The 17,892-nt window shown below is 36.6% G+C and overlaps 6 protein-coding genes across 6 annotated transcripts in view; 3 read left to right on the plus strand and 3 right to left on the minus strand.

Annotated features, from left to right (window-relative positions):
• The first annotated feature begins 112 nt into the window (after window positions 1-112).
• Window positions 113-2,179, plus strand: Sas10 (UTP3 small subunit processome component Sas10). Its single transcript, XM_070665787.1, has 4 exons — window positions 113-270; window positions 468-1,027; window positions 1,099-1,772; window positions 1,854-2,179. The coding sequence occupies exons 1-4, from the start codon at window positions 254-256 to the stop codon at window positions 1,941-1,943; spliced, it is 1,341 nt and encodes a 446-aa protein (XP_070521888.1). The 5' UTR covers window positions 113-253; the 3' UTR covers window positions 1,944-2,179.
• Window positions 2,109-3,272, minus strand: LOC139107910 (10 kDa heat shock protein, mitochondrial). Its single transcript, XM_070665817.1, has 3 exons — window positions 2,975-3,272; window positions 2,586-2,753; window positions 2,109-2,478 (listed from the first exon to the last, which is right to left on the minus strand). Exons 1-3 carry the CDS (start codon window positions 2,975-2,977, stop codon window positions 2,335-2,337), a joined length of 315 nt encoding a protein of 104 aa, XP_070521918.1. The 5' UTR covers window positions 2,978-3,272; the 3' UTR covers window positions 2,109-2,334.
• A 442-nt stretch (window positions 3,273-3,714) lies between these two features.
• Window positions 3,715-6,707, plus strand: LOC139107886 (heat shock protein 60A). The gene is made up of 5 exons (XM_070665761.1): window positions 3,715-3,878; window positions 4,227-4,638; window positions 4,796-5,382; window positions 5,472-5,775; window positions 5,854-6,707. The coding sequence occupies exons 2-5, from the start codon at window positions 4,227-4,229 to the stop codon at window positions 6,252-6,254; spliced, it is 1,704 nt and encodes a 567-aa protein (XP_070521862.1). The 5' UTR covers window positions 3,715-3,878; the 3' UTR covers window positions 6,255-6,707.
• A 997-nt stretch (window positions 6,708-7,704) lies between these two features.
• Window positions 7,705-10,258, minus strand: Dbp80 (putative ATP-dependent RNA helicase Dbp80). Its single transcript, XM_070665775.1, has 9 exons — window positions 10,148-10,258; window positions 9,977-10,059; window positions 9,440-9,684; window positions 9,227-9,319; window positions 8,933-9,150; window positions 8,687-8,864; window positions 8,371-8,611; window positions 8,135-8,297; window positions 7,705-8,020 (listed from the first exon to the last, which is right to left on the minus strand). The coding sequence occupies exons 2-9, from the start codon at window positions 10,037-10,039 to the stop codon at window positions 7,767-7,769; spliced, it is 1,455 nt and encodes a 484-aa protein (XP_070521876.1). The 5' UTR covers window positions 10,040-10,059; window positions 10,148-10,258; the 3' UTR covers window positions 7,705-7,766.
• A 168-nt stretch (window positions 10,259-10,426) lies between these two features.
• LOC139108318 (sodium/hydrogen exchanger 9B1) lies at window positions 10,427-14,961 on the minus strand. Its single transcript, XM_070666480.1, has 9 exons — window positions 14,595-14,961; window positions 13,920-14,088; window positions 13,082-13,690; window positions 12,668-12,843; window positions 11,940-12,058; window positions 11,523-11,684; window positions 11,191-11,337; window positions 10,982-11,083; window positions 10,427-10,870 (listed from the first exon to the last, which is right to left on the minus strand). The coding sequence occupies exons 1-9, from the start codon at window positions 14,959-14,961 to the stop codon at window positions 10,556-10,558; spliced, it is 2,166 nt and encodes a 721-aa protein (XP_070522581.1). The 3' UTR covers window positions 10,427-10,555.
• The window catches only part of LOC139103975 (uncharacterized), a 139,079-nt gene continuing 135,718 nt past the window's right edge, over window positions 14,532-17,892 (plus strand). The window contains exons 1-3 of the mRNA XM_070659185.1: window positions 14,532-15,467; window positions 15,566-15,868; window positions 16,012-16,061. The gene's annotated coding sequence lies outside the window, so the exon portion shown is untranslated. The remainder of the gene's footprint in view (window positions 15,468-15,565; window positions 15,869-16,011; window positions 16,062-17,892) is intronic.

Raw genomic sequence — 17,892 nt, forward strand, 5'->3', positions numbered from 1 at the left:
TAGACACCCAATAGGAAATAAATTCCAAGTGAAACAAGCTCCCTTATTGGATCTTTCTAATTAAATTATTTGGAGGTTTGGTTTAATAGAAGACGCTATAAATGGCGGCGGATTGATCACTATGCTCCAGTCTACTCTTAACCACGCTTTCACCACTTGGTTCAAGTTGGTTTAGGTTAAATTTATTAATTTACAGTGTGTGTCTTTTATATTTTTCTGGAAACACTTATAGGAATATAAAATACTCGCAAACATGATTAGCAAAAAGAGGTAATGGTTTACACGATGAAAATTTTTATGCAATTAATAAAAAACTAAAGAGACATTAAAATATATATAAAGTTTTGTAAAGAGTTATTGAGTTTAAGTTACAGCTTTTGTAAAAGAATATTTTTTTTTTTGGAGGGGAAAAAAATTATTTTATGAACAAATATGTTTATTAATTCACTTTTTTCTGTTCTTTTTAGAACAAAGAAATTTTCGGGTAACGAGAATATTAGCGATGTGGAGGACAATATCGAGGATATAAATATGGATGCTGTAACAGATTCGGAAGAGGAATATACGGAAACGGAAAAAAAATTGCTGGCGAAAGTACGGAAACAGCATAGTAATGAAAATTTTGATAGCGACGATGAGGTTTATGGATTGCAAGACGAGAGTGACGAGGATGAAGACGATGATCAGCAAGATTCAATGGAATCTGACATCGAAGGAATGCAAGAAGATTACGATTTGCCAAACGATAGGGCTTGGGGGAGTAAAGCAAGAAACTTTTACTCGTCGGATTTTAAATATACAGATTATGCATCAGCACCTGATAAAGATTTGGCCAATGCGGACATGGAGGAGGAAGAAGGAAGAAGATTGCATTTAAGATCAGTAGGAGAACATTTGGCTCTTGACGGCTCGAGTTTTTCCAAAAATAAAGCGGCTCAATTTACGGAGGATATTAAAGTTGATCGAGACGATAGTAAACGAGTGTCTGATAAAGAATCGTTTATGATTATGGTTAATACTTTCAAAGGTACTCGATATAAAAAATTAAACTATTTATTTTTTATACTTGTATTAAATAAAAAATTAATTTTATTGCAGAATACATGACAGAAGCAAAAGATATTTTAGCACCCTTTCTCGAATTAGTTAATGATGGAACATGTCCCGAATGCAGTGCAGTTGCATTTATCAGAACCAAATATGAGGTTATATTAAATTATTGTACGAATATATCATTTTTCTTAATTTTGAGAGCCAAGGAACTACCAATAAAATCGCACCCAGTCGTAAAGCGTTTAGAACAATATCGTCAACTGCTTGACGAACTGCAGTCGGAACAAGGAGATTTGTTGGATCAAGTGGCAGAAATATTGAAAGCACTTGAGGAAGGCAGACCTCTTTACAGCATATCAGACGGTTCTTCGATATTATTTAATAAAAAAAGTCCAAGGCTTACTAGCTCAACTAAGAAACGAGCATCGAAAAAAGAAACGATGGTACAGGAAGAGTCACTATCCGATAGTATGAGTAAAGATTCAAGCGTTGAAGATTTAGATTTCGAAAAGAAGTACGATAGTGAATCTATGATTGATGAAAAGAATAATGTTCTTCAAAACATGACAAATGAAGAAGAACTAGAAGCCAAGAGAGCGATAACGTATCAAATGGCAAAGAACCGCGGTCTCACGCCTTATCGTAAGAAAGAACTGCGCAATCCGCGTGTGAAACACAGAAATAAATATCGTAAAGCCAAGATTCGTCGGAAAGGCGCGGTATGTGTAAAGCAAATAAAAAATAAACAATTATTTTATTATATTAACATATATGTGATATTAAAAAAATTATTTTTGCAGGTGAGAGAAGTGAGAAAAGAATTGATTCGTTACACAGGAGAAATTTCAGGTATCAAGGCGAGTGTTAAAAAAGGCATTAAATTGAAATAATTCGTTGGTTTTGTAAACCCAATGTAAATTATCTGAATTTTGTTAAAAATATACGAGTTACATTTAATTTCTGATATTGTTTATGCCACAAAAAATATTGTTTTTATATTGTTTAAAAATTATGCTATGTGATGTATGCAGCTTGTAATGATAAAAACATAAAAATACGATAGACAAACGCTATATTTTATAAGAAAATGTATGTACAATAATAAACTGGCTTTTTAGCAGCAACATATTTTTAAACAAAAATTAGGTTTTCATAAAGTTAAACAAGTAACTTTTAATTACATTATGCGAAATATATATATTTGCTGCTAATTCATGAAATTCTAGAAGAATGGCATATAGCATTTACAAAACTGGAAACATAAAATTTAAATTCAACAAGTTAAGCTTCTACTTTAGCTAAGATATCCGATTCACGGAATAAATGATATTCCTTATTATCTTCAAGTTCAACTTTTGTGCCACCATATTCAGGAAGAAGCACAATATCTCCAATCTTAACAGTTAAAGGCACATGTTCTCCTTGCTGAAAAAAAAAAAAAAATGTATGTATACACATTTAAAACAAAAATAATATGGTTATTAAGAATTAAATAGATATGTTTTACAAGATAGATATTTTTGTATATGTACATTGTTTCTAGCTCCAGGACCTGTGGCCACAACTGTGCCTTGCAGGACTTTAGCTTGTGCTTTCTCTGGCAGTACAATACCACCTTTCGTTTTGGTAATAGCTTCGGCCCTTTGCACAAGGACTCTATCAAAAAGAGGAATCAATCTCTTCACAGCATTGGCAGCGGCCTGAAAATACAAACTGAGTTATTGACAGTTCGCAAAGACGATTCGTTCTTAAATCAATTTAACACAGTTCGTAGTTAAAACTTTGCGTCCATGCAAACTAATCGAAGAACAATTCCGCAACGATGCATCCGCGTCGCGTGTACTTATTTCACGAGAAACTTGTCTCGGTTTCTTTCTCAATTCACGACGGAAACGTGTATATACATGTATGTGTATCTCACCATAGTAGCGAGTCTCTCGTAGTCACAGTCAAAATGCGAAATCGCCGACGAACGCGAGCTCAAGGGCCTGGAGAACTCGTGCACGTTGTGTAACCTAAATCACGACTGGACCGGCGAGAAGCGGCCGACGAGACGGCGCAACGTACGCATGCGTGACTCGCGTTGTTCGTTGCTTTCCATTTCCGTCGAGCTAAGCTATTGATAACACCATAACTTTACAACGCGAAATAAAAAAGGAGATAAGATATATATAACTCAAAGCCAGGCTGTTTTCCACCGAACTCGTATGCTAACTCGAATACGACTTCAAACGCTCGCACGAATTCATAATTTATGATCGGATATTCCATGATGCAACGCGCGGGAAAATGGCGAAACGATAATCCTGCTCATGATAACGGTGACCATTATCAAGATGTCTCCGATAAAGTCTGAAACATGTTACCACGTGCAAAACTGATTAGTCATTTTCGGTTAATCAGTTTTTTTTATTCACATGCTGGAACTCAACCTTAACCTAAGCTCAATCGATTGTTTTCAGGAATATCTGCGAGGAAAAATATTTGCATTTTACTGCCGCCGAAGGAAGAAAAAAAAGGGTAGAGATGATAACCGGCACTTGACCGATTGCATCACGCGGAAAGTCGTCGTATTTTCTAGAATACGTGCCGTGACTACGCGCGATGCGCAAACGCGCCCGACTCTCGACGGCTGCGCATGTGTGAAAAATCTCCGTCCTCCCATCCCGCCCATGTGATAGCGCACATTCCTCCTTTCGTTTCTCCGTTCTTCACGCTCGTCTTCGATCGTCACGAGGCAACGTTCGATCACGCCACGCCGATCTTCAGCTCGATCAGCTTCTAACACGTCGATCGTCGTTCAGACATATCCCCAAAGATTCAAGGTAAGGTCGGCAACTTAGCTAACACGAATTCGCGGCCACGTGCTTCTCTTTGAGATTCGAGAAGTTTCACCGGCGGACGAGGTTTCGAAATCTCGTTTGCATGGGGTCCCCGCGAAGCGTCGACGAGATATCTCCTTCTTTGTCTCGCGAACGTTTTGCAGGAGAACGAATATGCGCTTGATTAAGCGATTTTCAGTCAAGTTCCGTGATAAATCTCGCCTATCAAAGGTTAACCTTTAATCGCCGCCGTGAAATCGAGGCCTGCTTTTTATTGCCGGTGCACTGAATTTTTAGTGTATATATATTAAAAAAAATATATATATATTTATGCATGGTTTTTTATTATAGATGCACAGACTCCCTACTATGTTGAGAGGAGTTGCTCTGCGTCAGTTGCAAGTGCGCTCTTATGCTAAAGATGTACGTTTTGGAGCAGAGGTTCGTGCTTTGATGTTGCAAGGTGTGGATATTTTGGCGGATGCGGTTGCTGTAACAATGGGCCCTAAAGGACGTAACGTTATTTTGGAACAAAGCTGGGGAAGTCCAAAGATTACAAAGGATGGTGTGACAGTAGCAAAAGGCATTGAATTAAAAGACAAATTTCAGAATATTGGAGCAAAGCTGGTACAAGATGTAGCTAACAATACCAATGAGGAAGCTGGAGATGGTACCACAACTGCAACTATATTAGCTAGAGCAATAGCCAAAGAAGGATTTGAGAAGATCAGCAAAGGTGCTAATCCTGTAGAAATCAGAAGAGGTAGGTTACCTAACAATTTGTATAATAAATAGTTTATAGTAGAGTAAAACAATATTAATCTCTGACCTAAGCTGTGAAATAAATTGATGAATACAATTGATATAAATTACTCTATGCACTATTATTATGAAATATTAAACAATGTATGGTATTTTAGGTGTAATGCTAGCAGTAGACAAAGTCAAAGATGAACTGAAAACTTTGAGTAAACCTGTTACAACACCTGAAGAGATTGCTCAAGTGGCAACAATATCTGCTAATGGTGACAAAGCAGTTGGCAATTTGATTTCGGATGCCATGAAAAAGGTCGGAAAGGAAGGTGTAATTACTGTAAAAGATGGCAAAACGCTCATTGATGAGCTGGAGGTCATAGAAGGGATGAAGTTTGACAGAGGCTACATTTCGCCATACTTTATCAACTCTAGTAAAGGTGCCAAGGTCGAGTTCCAAGATGCACTCGTTCTTTTTAGCGAGAAGAAGATCTCTTCTGTTCAATCAATTATACCTGCATTAGAATTGGCAAATTCACAACGCAAACCTCTAGTTATAATCGCCGAGGACGTAGATGGTGAAGCTTTGTCGACTCTCGTTGTTAATCGCCTGAAAATTGGACTGCAGGTGGCTGCGGTTAAAGCTCCAGGATTTGGTGATAATAGGAAAGCTACTCTTCAAGATATGGCAATATCGACCGGTGGCATTGTATTCGGCGATGATGCTAATCTTATCAAATTGGAAGATGTCCAGGTAAACATCTGCTTGATGGAACTTTGATTCACGGTAGAATCTGTTTATTTAACAAAATTAAATAATCGTAATATTATTTTTTTTATAAGCCAAGTGACTTGGGTCAAGTGGGAGAAGTTATCATCACTAAGGACGACACTCTTATTCTAAAAGGCAAAGGAAAGAAGTCTGATATCGATAGAAGAGCCGATCAGATCAGAGATCAAATCGAAAACACAACGTCTGATTATGAGAAAGAGAAACTACAGGAACGTTTGGCAAGATTAGCGTCTGGTGTTGCTGTTTTGAGAGTTGGTGGAAGCAGCGAAGTGGAAGTTAACGAGAAGAAAGACCGCGTGCACGACGCGCTTAACGCTACTCGCGCCGCCGTAGAGGAGGGAATTGTTCCCGGAGGTAAATTTTTATTTCCATCGTCAATTTTTTTTCGAGTAATCTATTATACATATTTAATGCAATGCTTTTTTTTTGCAGGTGGTACTGCATTGTTGAGATGTATACCGGCGTTACAACAGCTAAAAGCTACAAATAGTGATTTAGAAACTGGAATCAGCATTATAGCAAACGCTTTACGTATGCCGTGTTTGCAGATTGCGCAAAACGCAGGTGTTGATGCTAGTGTCGTAGTGGCTAAAGTAAGCGAGGGCAAACTCGGTTACGATGCCTTGAACGGCGAGTACGTTGATATGATTGAAAAAGGCATCATTGATCCCACAAAAGTTGTGCGCACGGCACTCACAGACGCTGCCGGCGTGGCGTCATTGTTAACGACAGCGGAAGCGGTAGTCACTGAAATACCTAAGGAGGAGCCACAGCCTCCGATGGGCGGTATGGGCGGTATGGGTGGAATGGGCGGCATGGGTGGTATGATGTAAAGAGAGAAATATAAAGACTGAGAAAAAAGCCGTTCGTGTGTTGCGATCTTCATAATGAAATGTGATTATGCTGCGCGACATTGTTCAAATAGTTCCAAACGTTGATTCCGTTTGAATGAAATAGAAGAGATATCGGTGTGGTCTTGTATAATTTGTACTATGAAGCATTACAGGCGATAAAATACTACTTCTAGAATGTGAAACCAATATTACAAAACGCTGATTTTGTTTTATTTTACAGGTCTCTAACATTGCTACAGAATTCGTATAATCGCTAGTTTTATTTTGCGCAAACGCATGCAGTGCATACAGAAAAAAGTTTCAAATACAAATATATATTAAAATAAAAAAAAACCAATTAAAATGTGAAATAAACTTGTTGCTATGTTTATACAGAATGTAGAATTACAGTGAATTATGAATTCACTTAATTACACAACAATCTTTAAACCAGTTTATTCTGTTATTCCGTTATATTCCCGATATTCCGATTAATTGTTTCACGTGAAAATATAAAAATGAGCAGTTTGTTTAATATTTTATAGTTTTATAGGTGCAGTATTCATTAAAGGCGCAAATGTAAAAATTAATGTGAGTATTAATTGTGAAAGTTAATTATCTAGACTTTTTTATATTTGTTAAATTTATTTTTCGTCAGTGTGAATAAATGTATGTTTAAATTACAATATATTTCCCCATGCAGCACTTAACATTACAAGTTATTATGACAAATGAATAAATAATTTCGAAGAGAAATTGATAAATACATATTAAAGTTACAATAGATATCTTAAACATTTTTCTTTTTTTTTTTTTAAACAATCGTTGAAATTTAATAATATAAATATGCTAAACAATTTTTCAATAGCAAGATTGATTATTCTATAATATAACAATTTTTTGCCGACATTTTATTTGAGGTCTATTTTATTGCGATTATCTTAGATATATATTGACTTTAATATTTGTTAAAAATGCTCAGAAAATGTTTAATTTTTTGTTTTTTTTGAAAGTATAAATTTTTAAGAAAATATAGGATTAATCCAATCATATAAACGCAATTATTCGAGCAGATAAATATAACAAAAATTGTACTTTATATTGACGACTTATATATTGAGTCTGGTTTTAATTTTTTATATAAATTATAATGTTAAATACATAAAATGGGTTTTGATTTTAAATAAAAATGTTTAATTAAGGAAAATATCCCGTTAATCTTTCTTTCCGGGGAATTAAAATTAAATATTTAACATGTGCCCATATATATGTATTTAGTACATATGATGAAAATATTTTTACTTTTGAATCACTCTATTTCAATTAGCGATGAAACAAAAAAATGTGGTTATGAAATAAAAAATAATATGAAACAAAAAAATTATCTTTTTGCATAATTATATGGTTGGAAAAGAAATATTCGATTTTATATTCAAAATACAAAGAGAAATCCGCTTTAAAAAATATATTAAAGCCTAGATACATTTATATTAAAGAGCATTATATGTTAGTCTATGCTCCAATTTTTTCAATCTCATCTGTATCCTCTGCATCAAGATATTGAATTTTTTTGCCAAAATGTCTTTCTATGTCTTTACACAATTGCATTGCCTTAGGCGAGTCAATTAAATTAATTGCGATCCCTGATTTGCCAAAACGCCCTGTTCTTCCGATTCTGTGCAAGTAAGTCTCGCAATCGGCTTGTTGCTTTTGATCCATCGGTAAATCAAAGTTGACTACTATTGTTACCTGTTCTACATCAATGCCTGCAAAAAGTATATAACACATGTTATTAATATTCATGTCAAACAATACGACATTTTACTGTCTCGCTTCTAACACCGCGTATATCGGTGTATATTAAATTTCTTTGTATTTACCTCTAGCTAAGACATTTGTAGTGACAAGAACTTTCTCGAGTCCTCCTCTAAATCGATCAAGCACATTAATCCTTTGCTCCACTGATAAATCACCAGACAATATCGCAACTGCATGCCCGTCTTTTGTCATTTTTTCTGCCAACCAACTGGCCGTTCTTTTTGTCTATAAAGTAATATATTTCGTTATAAATAAGTTATTAAAATTTAATAAGTATTTAATATATAAATAATCTTACATGACAAAAAATAATTGCTTGCCCAATAGTAATTACACCGTAGATATTTGTAATAGCCGTATATTTGTCTTCTATATTTTTGCATCTAATATAGTACTGTTTAATATTATCTAAACTCTCTTCCTCCTTTAATAGTCGTATTATTAGCGGATTACTGACTATAATCTCTGCAAAGTTCATCACTTCTGGCTCATATGTTGCAGAAAAGAACATCATTTGACACGAGTCATGTTTCAGTGATCTATATATAAAATAAATAATGAGAATAAATGTTTGTAAAATATAGATTTAGCCATACAAATATTAAATATCTTACTTATGAATACGAATACACTGATCTTGATGGCCTTGTGTAGCAATCATAACATCAGCTTCGTCTAATACAAAAACTGATATTTTTTTTAGATCAAAGAATTTGAACTTCTGTCCCCAATCTAGTACTTTGCCTGGCGTTCCTATGATAATATGCTCGGTGACTGTTGATCCACGACTTACTGAAACAACGAAAATAATATTAAAAGTTTGCATAAATGGCAGAAAATTGTATAAGAAAATGTATTACATTCTTCTCCTCTCACAGCATATTTTATTCTTATTTCATCACAAAAACGAGACATCTTTGCTGCTACTTCGCCAGTTTGGATTGCTAACTCATAAGTTGGTGACAAACAAAGCACCTGTGGGTAATTTTTTGTTGGATCTACTCGGCTTAACATGGCGAGTACAAACGCGGCTGTTTTACCAGTTCCAGATTGGGATTGTGCAATCATGTTTTGTGGTCTAAAATTCACAATTTTCATTTAAATTAAAAAAAAAATTGAAAGTATCCAAAATAATTTTTTTTACAAATGCTTACGGATCGGCAAGTAAAGTAGGCAAAGCAGTTTCTTGAATTCTTGAAGGTGCATTAAATCCCATAGCATAAACGCCTTTTAACAAAGCAGGTTTGCTATAAAAAACAAATTTAATTTATATATTTATATATGTCACTGTATTGAATTATGATGTAATAGCAAATGAGTCTAAATAAAACTTGTAATTAAAAGTTATTATATAAATGGTTATTTACAGATGAAGTGCATCAAATGTTTTGATGCTATGTAATGGAGAACTTGGATCCCGTCTTTGAATCTCTATATCTGTTGTTGTCTCTACTAATCCTTTTCTAATAATTTTTTGCAAAAGTGACTTTTCTGCCGGCGAAATCTGTTCGTCTGATGTATCATCCTCATTTTTGGAATTGGAGTCTCCATCTTTCACAGATAACCCAGAGAAGGATGTTGTATTTGGTTTATCCAAGTTTAAATTCGTCACCTGTGTATTGTACATCAAAAAACTTTTTACACAAAGTCATCATGAGTAAACGAATATTCCGTTTTTTCTTTTACATATAACAAAGGTATCATGTTTTTATAAATAAGATAAGCTGTACAAGAATATTTATAGTCACAAAAAGATAATAAAAATAACATATACGATACAACAACTCATAATATCAAAGGCAGTTGCACAAATCGGTTAAGTAATAAATCTATACGCAAAGTAAAAGTCACGAGTATAAAATGTACCACATTGACGAAACGTATTCGAGACAATCCCGCTTTACCTTTGATGCTAATTTGTCCTGTTCATCGGCGTATTGTCCCCAGTCGACTTTAGTCGAAGCCATATTAACCGGTTAATCAACAGCTGCAAAGAAAACACTGCTGATAGTAATTATCGGGATATAAATCTTCAAAATATAATTTGTTCGAATGCACCACAGTAAAAAACATACATCTGCTCGATTGTCTGAAGTTGATTCGGGTTATCTCGTAAAGATGCAGAACACCAACGAAGACAACGAACACTTCTCGTTCTGTTGACGACCAGTGCTGCCAGCGTAACAATCATTCCCTAACGTGAGCTTGTAGAAAATAACTACGGCTAGGCATTCACCCTGAGCGCGACATCCAATCGGTATTCTGCAAGTTTTTTAGTCTACAGCCAACCAACGCGCCCAATGAGTCTAACGGTGCCGCACACAAACGCAGTCAGTACGTAGCGAATTCAATTAAACAAAAGAAGGTAATAAACTCAAATATTAACCTTAATTATCTAATTTTCTAATTCAACATTACGTTAATTATATACAGAAAAGTGTCGACTTGAAAACTTTATTAATGTATTTAACAAACTGCGTGATCTACAATTGCTGTTGAATCGATTTTGTTGGTGACATGATTACAGTATCGCGAGTTGATTTCTTTATTTTTTTCCGTTTTCGAACAGGTTGTAAGGCGACAATACGCATATAGCTCAATTCTCGCTTCCTTTGATGCTCTTCGATGCTGATTTTGCGCAAAAGGTAAGGACCGCTGGTCATTATGCCGAATGCTCCAAGTGGCGCCAGAAATACTATAGCGATTACGGATATCCTTATCACTTCAAGGGCTAATTCTATTCTCGTAGGATCGTTTTCTCTCGTAGCATGTTCAAATGCTATCGGTGCTATCGCTGCCTAATTTTAAAAATACAGATAATATTTATTAAATCGTTAATTTTATTAATTATCAATTTGTAATAAGTAGAAGAAAAAAAAATTCTTGCAATAAGAAAACGCTTCTTTTACCTGTAAAGTTCCTTTCGGCACCCAAGCTACAGCCACGAAAAATCGTTCCTTCCATGTGAAAGGCATTCGACATGTTGTTAAAAAGGCAGCAATACTTCGCACCTAAATTTATAAAATTGTTGCAAAATTTGCAGAGGATTATTAGAAATAAATTTATTAAAATAAATAATATAGTAGAAAATTGTTAGTCTTAGTACAACATGACTTACAGAAATTCCTATAATTATACAAGCGAGATAGAGTCCAAACCGGGATACAGCCCAATCTCTAAAATCGATATCAGCACCAATTACACCTCCCAAAATTGGCTGCACAAAGTGCCATAAGAAATAAAATGCCTTATGAAAAGGTGTTGTCTACAACATAAAGAGAACAATTAAAATTAATTTTCTTTTTTTTTTTTTCAGGAAACAGCTGCAAATTTTATTAAAAAAATGGATCAAAACCAGCAGAGTATTTTAATATATTAATAATAAAAATAAAATTTCAAGAAATCTACTCTGAGAAATAAATAATTTATGATGCATCTGGTGTTACATACATCATATGAAGTTGATAGGATTCGCCATCCGTGAACGGCTACAAATGATAGTATAATAGTAGCTAAGTGTCCTCCACCTGTGACTGCCAGGTTTGATGCTGCTACAGTGCACATTAGAGATGCAAGGGCTAACCCAGCTATGCGATACCATGTTGCATATTTCTGAGACATACCAGAGAAGTTAAATTTTTTAACAGAGGTAAGTAAATTATGTAACATGAGAATATTGGATTAAACATCGAATTAAATGAAAGAACCAAGTTTTTTATTCTCGTGAGCTTATCACATAATGTTTTAATAAAACATCATCAAGAAAATGCTAATAAGTTCAGTGTTGTCGGTTCAGGTTACATGAACGCGGTACGTGACCTGAGTTTCGTGAGCACTTGGACGCGAGGAAATGAATAAAGTCCTTACGTGATTGCGATGAGGGAAAAAGACCAAAGCAAAGCCCAAGATAATTCCTACTGAAAGTCCCAAGAGGAAATCTCGAATCCCACCGGGGATGTAGGACCACCATTCTGTTCTCCCATCATCTAGAAAAGTGTATGATAGGTAAGGCTCGCTTTATGGAAACTTTTTTTAGATTTAGGTTTTTATTAATATGAAAAAAAAATACATATAACATTTTATGAAAGTCTAGATGATAAGAAATAACTTTGTTTATAAAATATTTTGACGTAATAGTTGATCAGATTGAATAGTTTCAGCAAGACGATAGTCATTACGCAAAATCGAAGAGACCGAATTAACGGCGTTGAGTAAAACGTAGTCGCTGATCTCGTCAATCGTTAATATTTATATTAATTGTACGAAGATGATAAAGATTTACTTTATTTATATTCTATAACTTGTCTAAAGAAAGTATTAATTAGATATGATTTCTTGAAAATGTATAGTTCTCAATTGTAACGGTTCGTTTTTTTTCCTCATAGAATTACGATTTAAATATAAGCGTGAATTAATGTGAAAATGCTATTTTATATTTATTTTTATTGAATTCTTATTGATGCACTTTGTTTCTTTCATCGACAGTTTGAAACACTTGAAGGGAGAATGGAGAACGGTACGACAAAGGTAGAGAACTGTATGACAAAGATAGAAAACTACGAAATCGTTATAACTTTCTTACGATTTCTGTATACCGTTGCTAAAGACAAAGGAGAGGCAGATGGAAAATAAAGATAAGATGTGAACATCATCTATAGACGCTGCAGTACATAACATGCTGGTGAGCCCTTTGTCTTCTCCATATCCTTGTTCGGACAAGGTTAGTAAGCAGTTGACCGTCACTACAGGAGACATGCATGCCACAATCGTCCTTGAAATAAATTTATTACTGCTTATAACATTTATACATATATTTTCACGATAATAAAATTATTTTAATTCTTATTCCTTATCAAAAAATATACCAAATAAAATGTTTAAAATTGAAAATTATCGTAAAGAATTTAACAAATATTTGTATACGTTTAAAATTTAATTTTTTATTGAATTTTTATTTATTTGTGAATACTTTTGTAGGTTTAATCTTATCAGACGTAGTGCCGTATTACCCCGTCATGAAGGACCAATTCCATGGAAATTCGAGAAGATATTTGCACAAGACGGTGACCGTCAACGTCTCGATGGTGCATGGGATGAGGGCCAGAATTATTATAAATATTGGGTGTGCCCTCAGTGCAGTTGTCGTCAGCTGTAGGCCAGTACGTATCATGATGAAAGTCAGACAGAAGGTTCTTATCTTGGAAATTATACCAGGTCCAAGCATATCGTGTATGTTGTAGATGTCGGTATTACGCAATATTATACCAGCGAGAAGCATGCCAAAGATAGGTGGAAGGTGCAATAATGGAATACGGGCCAAGGTCCAGCCAAGTGTATAAGAAAGAACAATGAGGACGAACAGGCCGAATAAGCCGCCGCCTGGTAGTACAGTGTCACCAAACAGGAAATATAAAACAGCCCAAGTCAGCAGGGTCAAGCCGCATATGGTTGCTAGCCAGAAAAGATCTGCCCATGTCAGCTCGACCTCAAAGCACGTGGAAATCACATTGGTTACAAGAATCTCTCGCAATACTGGATTGCAAAAAGTCGCACGATGGCAGCAGGTATTATCATCGTATTCTTCATCGTTGTTTCTTCCATTTGTTATCTCTATCGATCTAGAATGCGTAATTTTGTTTCACTTAATAATTATAAGAAAAATTATTAATGATATGACATAAATAATTATATGTATAATTAATATTAATGTAATATGGTATTAATGCGCTTTGTGATTGCTTAGCTAAATAGCAATATTAATTTTACTTTGACCGTCGCTGTTAGGATTAATTATATTTGAGGTACAATAATATTAGCGTATTCAAATATCACTCGCGCATCGATTACTTCTCTCGTATCTGTTTATTATTCGACGCTCGTGCATCTGTAGAAGTAGACGCGGTTGGTTCATCTTCAGGAATAGGTTGCATACGATGCAATAGCGTTCGCTTTATCTGCAAATAGTTATACCAATACGATTCGTGTGCATATGAAACTGTTCTTGAGATTGAATCCCCTTATTGGTTTCTATTACACGCCCTAATGTATCTGTGAATCTAACGGAGTGCTGCAACGAAGTGTTCGCTTTTGAAAACGCATGACATACGTATCTCGATCTATTTTAACCAATCGAAATTGGTTCGCATTGCGACCAGAGGCATATTCACTCTTAAATTATAAGTGTTGCTATCTACGTTTAAGTTAAAAATGTAGTAAGATAAAACCAAGTACGTATACTATAGTTTTATTTTACTTTATTTCGCGCGCCGAAATATAGACGGTCTTTGCGATTTCCCCTCGTCTCCCCTCGCCTCACCGCGCCTACCGCTTCTTACTGCGCCGGTTCGGGGAGATGGAGGGAAACTCGAGCGCGCCGACCAATCACAGCGCTCCGTGAATCGCCTGATCGCGAACGTTCTGCGCGACCCGTTGCGCAGTTCGCGAATATACCGGGCACGTGCAGATCGTCGGTCCTCGAGACGAAGGCATCTGCGTGTTCTCTCGAAGTTTCTCGTCGCGTACCTATGTCTCGCCTCGTCCTGGGGACTCCACGAACCGTAGTGCCTTGGAGAGGACACCGCCATTGGCCGTCCACCGACACTGGCCCGTCCACCGACGTCTGACCGGGCAAGGTGAACTGTTCTTTACTCCGCCATAATGGCTCCGCGTATGTGTAGTCGGGCGACGATACGCGAGCATCGAAGTTGTCGCGAGCGAAATCTGCGAATGAGATCTGCACCTCGCCCGTCTTCTTCGTCGCGGCCGGAAGTCTCGATCCGTTTCGAGCAAGTGACTTGAGGTACATTAGAAAGATGAAGTGCGCGGAGGAACATTTCGTATCGCGGTCCGTCTCGTTCGCCGCTTGCTGCAAGCTCTCGGCGTTGTTCATTGTGCCGATAAAAATTAATATAAGAGTCAAGGTCACACTTGGACCACCTCGCTTTACGTCGTAGCCAGATTTTTGTGTGGAAGACTCGAGTGAAAACCCGGCGCGGGGCTATCAATTTAATAAGTTTAATTCGGTCTAATTAATTCTTTATTTGCCGCTAAGTTGCCGTCTTCACCGCTAGCTAAAATTATCAAAGACATTTAGCTTCATTACTTCTCCTCGAATGTGTGCACGTAGTACCGTCTCGTCTCTAAATGCAAATAGAAGCTACTATAATACCGACGAGATGTGCCAGTTCTTTAATTTGTTCTACAATCTACCAAGTTTTTCCTGTGAAATATTCTGACGCAATAACTTTTTTTTAGTGACGAACAGTAACGGGGTCATCGATGCTTCGTTCGTACGCCGCGAATCGGAAGAAAATTCGTAAAGACTGAGCGAGTGAGAAAGTAAGCGAACAGTGTGCGGGAGAAAAACGAGGAAGCTTTTGAAGAGAGGGCAATTCGGTAAGAAGCTTCAAAGGATTCCGCGGATATTGAATAATTCCACGTACGCATCGTCTTATGAAATATTTATGGCTAAAAGTGTAATTTGTTCTCGGCAGGTTGGAAACTTGTCTCGATGCCAGTGCATAAACGAACCGCAGCCGGATCGTCGGGGTCGTCTGGCGTTCCAGAATGTCGTACCGCGTTACGTGGATTTAATTGTCGGTACGACTCGCAAATGTAATTCGTCGGGCGTGAGTTCCTCATTCGGGAGTGTCGCGCGGGGTCGTGAGTATTATCGCGCGAGTGTTTTTTTTGAGTGACCAAGGCGCGGAAGAAGGAGGTGGTTCGACATCCCAAACATCCTGAGAGGAGGAGGAGGCCTCGGAATAGGCGTCATACTTCGGCGGAGCAACGTTGAGGTTAGCATAATTTTTTATAACTTATTTTCTTACTATTTAACTGTTGAACTTACTATTGAACATCTAATTAAAAGCGCTTAAACAATCTTTCAAATGGTATACTTTATTGTGAGCTATCTACAATTTATATTTTTATGTTACAGGATCATCACATCTATGCAGCTCCGTATCTCCGCCGCTGCGCATCGGACCGGTGAGTTTGAAATATTGTTTTACAATGCTGACGTTGAGGAACTTTAATTATTACATATTAATGAATTATAAAAGTCAACATAGTAATAAAGATTCGTGATTGATTTGAAGTAAATTTCCATAGTCGGTAGCAACAGCAAGTAAAAAAGAAAAATAAACGCGTGTATACTTCGGAAATTAGCTTATGAAAGCAGCCTTCAATATCGAAAATTCAGTTACGTTAACGTAGGCCGCGTTTATGATCACACCGTGAACTTTTGGATTCTCTGAAATTTGCCGCTTTAGTAGAGTATGACGGTTGAATAGCTGAGGAGCGAACTGTGCCCTACAGCCGCGGGCGAGAATTAGTAAACGAGGCCTGAAACTGCCAGTTTTTTCTGCGTCAGCTTGCGGCATACGACGTGGCGTTCGTTTAAGGTTCCTCATCGCAGCCCGATTTTGCATGCGAATTATGTCTAAGATGTTGGATGGCTCGAATCGCATTTTATGGATAGGCGAAAGACAGGATAGAAAAAAAAAAGCGAGCGTTATTATTTTATTTATTTATCGTGTAGCTTTTTACAAATTATTTCTTTTCCACGGAATAACTATTATTTCTGCAATTAAAAATTGCAATCTTGTATTAGAAAATATTTCTTTCTCGCCACACAAGTTTATTCGTTATACTTGGCTATTCAAATTTATTCTACCGTTTCAAATTTGATTCCCCAGCATTTACATCTCGTTTTATCTTAGGCGTTTGAAAATTTTTAATCGCGAGTAGATCAACTGCGAGGATACCTCAGGTTTTTATAGAATTTTAACAAAAAGACTTTTATTTATTAATGAAAGGCTCAAATAATCTGGCGACCTTTGCGCGCGACAATAGCGTTCATCTCTCTTATAACATCGTCAGCCTCCCTTCGCGCCCCGCCGTTTTTCTCTTACGCTGCGCATTCTCCCGACCCCTCTTGCCCCATTTACCCTCTCCAGCATCCGGTGGTTCACTTCCACTTGACGCTTCCACCCCCGTGAGAATATTCAGTTCGCGAGCGATGCTCGCCGTGATCGTGCTGAATTTTTGATTGGCCCGCTCGGTTTCGCTTCAGTCAGGTACAATCATAAAACAAAAGAGAAAGGAAAACGAAACCCTCTCCCCCCCAAAAAAAAAAATCCCTTATTGTTCGCGAGTTTTATCAGCGAAATTACGTATGCGATCTCGTGCGTGCGACACCGGCAAATCAGATAGATTCCTTCGAGTGCGAGTCTGATCCTGAATCTTTTACATGCAATCTGTGATCGATTTTGTGCCATAAATCGGAGCGTTTGATATTCTGAATTTGCACAAGGTGAGTCCGTCCCTTATTTGGTGGAATATTTTAGGGAGATAAAAGCTGGGCGATTACACAGATAATTCATTTCATGCGTATGCGCAAGCGTGCGTGCACATACGTTATTAAATTAATTACACGTATTAGCTCGTCTCTCTTCGAAAATTATTTGTCACAGCGATCGCTGACGCGCAATTCGAGAATTAATTCGGTATTTAATCTTTTAGAATGACATTTCTTGATAATTAATTAAGTGTTGACGATTCAGCGTCGCGATAATATTAATGAGGGAGAAAGGGAGTTAGAATTATTACACAAATATATTGTGGATATTTCTTTTTATTAAAATAAACTGCGAGTATCTTATGACCGAATATTAACAGGAATAAAACGATCGATTTGAAAAACGATAACGATGAACAAACACAATAACGTGCCCCGTCGGTCGCGGGACTGAACAAATACATCGCGTGCGGTTAATTTGTCACAGTTGCAAAAACGCAACTTCGTTACGTTTTAGGA

This window comes from Cardiocondyla obscurior, linkage group LG01, assembly GCF_019399895.1.
Source record: "Cardiocondyla obscurior isolate alpha-2009 linkage group LG01, Cobs3.1, whole genome shotgun sequence".
Taxonomy (NCBI): domain Eukaryota; kingdom Metazoa; phylum Arthropoda; class Insecta; order Hymenoptera; family Formicidae; genus Cardiocondyla; species Cardiocondyla obscurior.

Coding starts and splice junctions, on each gene's coding strand:
- Sas10 (XM_070665787.1), top strand. Junction 1,028..1,098: donor TATGGTTAATACTTTCAAAG/GTACTCGATATA, acceptor ATTTTATTGCAG/AATACATGACAGAAGCAAAA. Junction 1,773..1,853: donor AGATTCGTCGGAAAGGCGCG/GTATGTGTAAAG, acceptor TTATTTTTGCAG/GTGAGAGAAGTGAGAAAAGA.
- LOC139107910 (XM_070665817.1), bottom strand. Junction 2,479..2,585: donor GTCCTGGAGCTAGAAACAAT/GTACATATACAA, acceptor TTTTTTTTTCAG/CAAGGAGAACATGTGCCTTT.
- LOC139107886 (XM_070665761.1), top strand. CDS start 4,227: ATGCACAGACTCCCTACTATGTTGAGAGGAGTTGCTCTGCGTCAGTTG. Junction 5,383..5,471: donor TCAAATTGGAAGATGTCCAG/GTAAACATCTGC, acceptor TTTTTTTATAAG/CCAAGTGACTTGGGTCAAGT. Junction 5,776..5,853: donor GGAGGGAATTGTTCCCGGAG/GTAAATTTTTAT, acceptor TTTTTTTTGCAG/GTGGTACTGCATTGTTGAGA.
- Dbp80 (XM_070665775.1), bottom strand. CDS start 10,039: ATGGCTTCGACTAAAGTCGACTGGGGACAATACGCCGATGAACAGGAC. Junction 9,320..9,439: donor ACATTTGATGCACTTCATCT/GTAAATAACCAT, acceptor TGTTTTTTATAG/CAAACCTGCTTTGTTAAAAG. Junction 8,298..8,370: donor AAGCAATTATTTTTTGTCAT/GTAAGATTATTT, acceptor ATTACTTTATAG/ACAAAAAGAACGGCCAGTTG.
- LOC139108318 (XM_070666480.1), bottom strand. CDS start 14,961: ATGAACAACGCCGAGAGCTTGCAGCAAGCGGCGAACGAGACGGACCGC. Junction 14,089..14,594: donor CAGGACGAGGCGAGACATAG/GTACGCGACGAG, acceptor GAAACCAATAAG/GGGATTCAATCTCAAGAACA. Junction 12,844..13,081: donor AATTGGTCCTTCATGACGGG/GTAATACGGCAC, acceptor ATTTATTTCAAG/GACGATTGTGGCATGCATGT.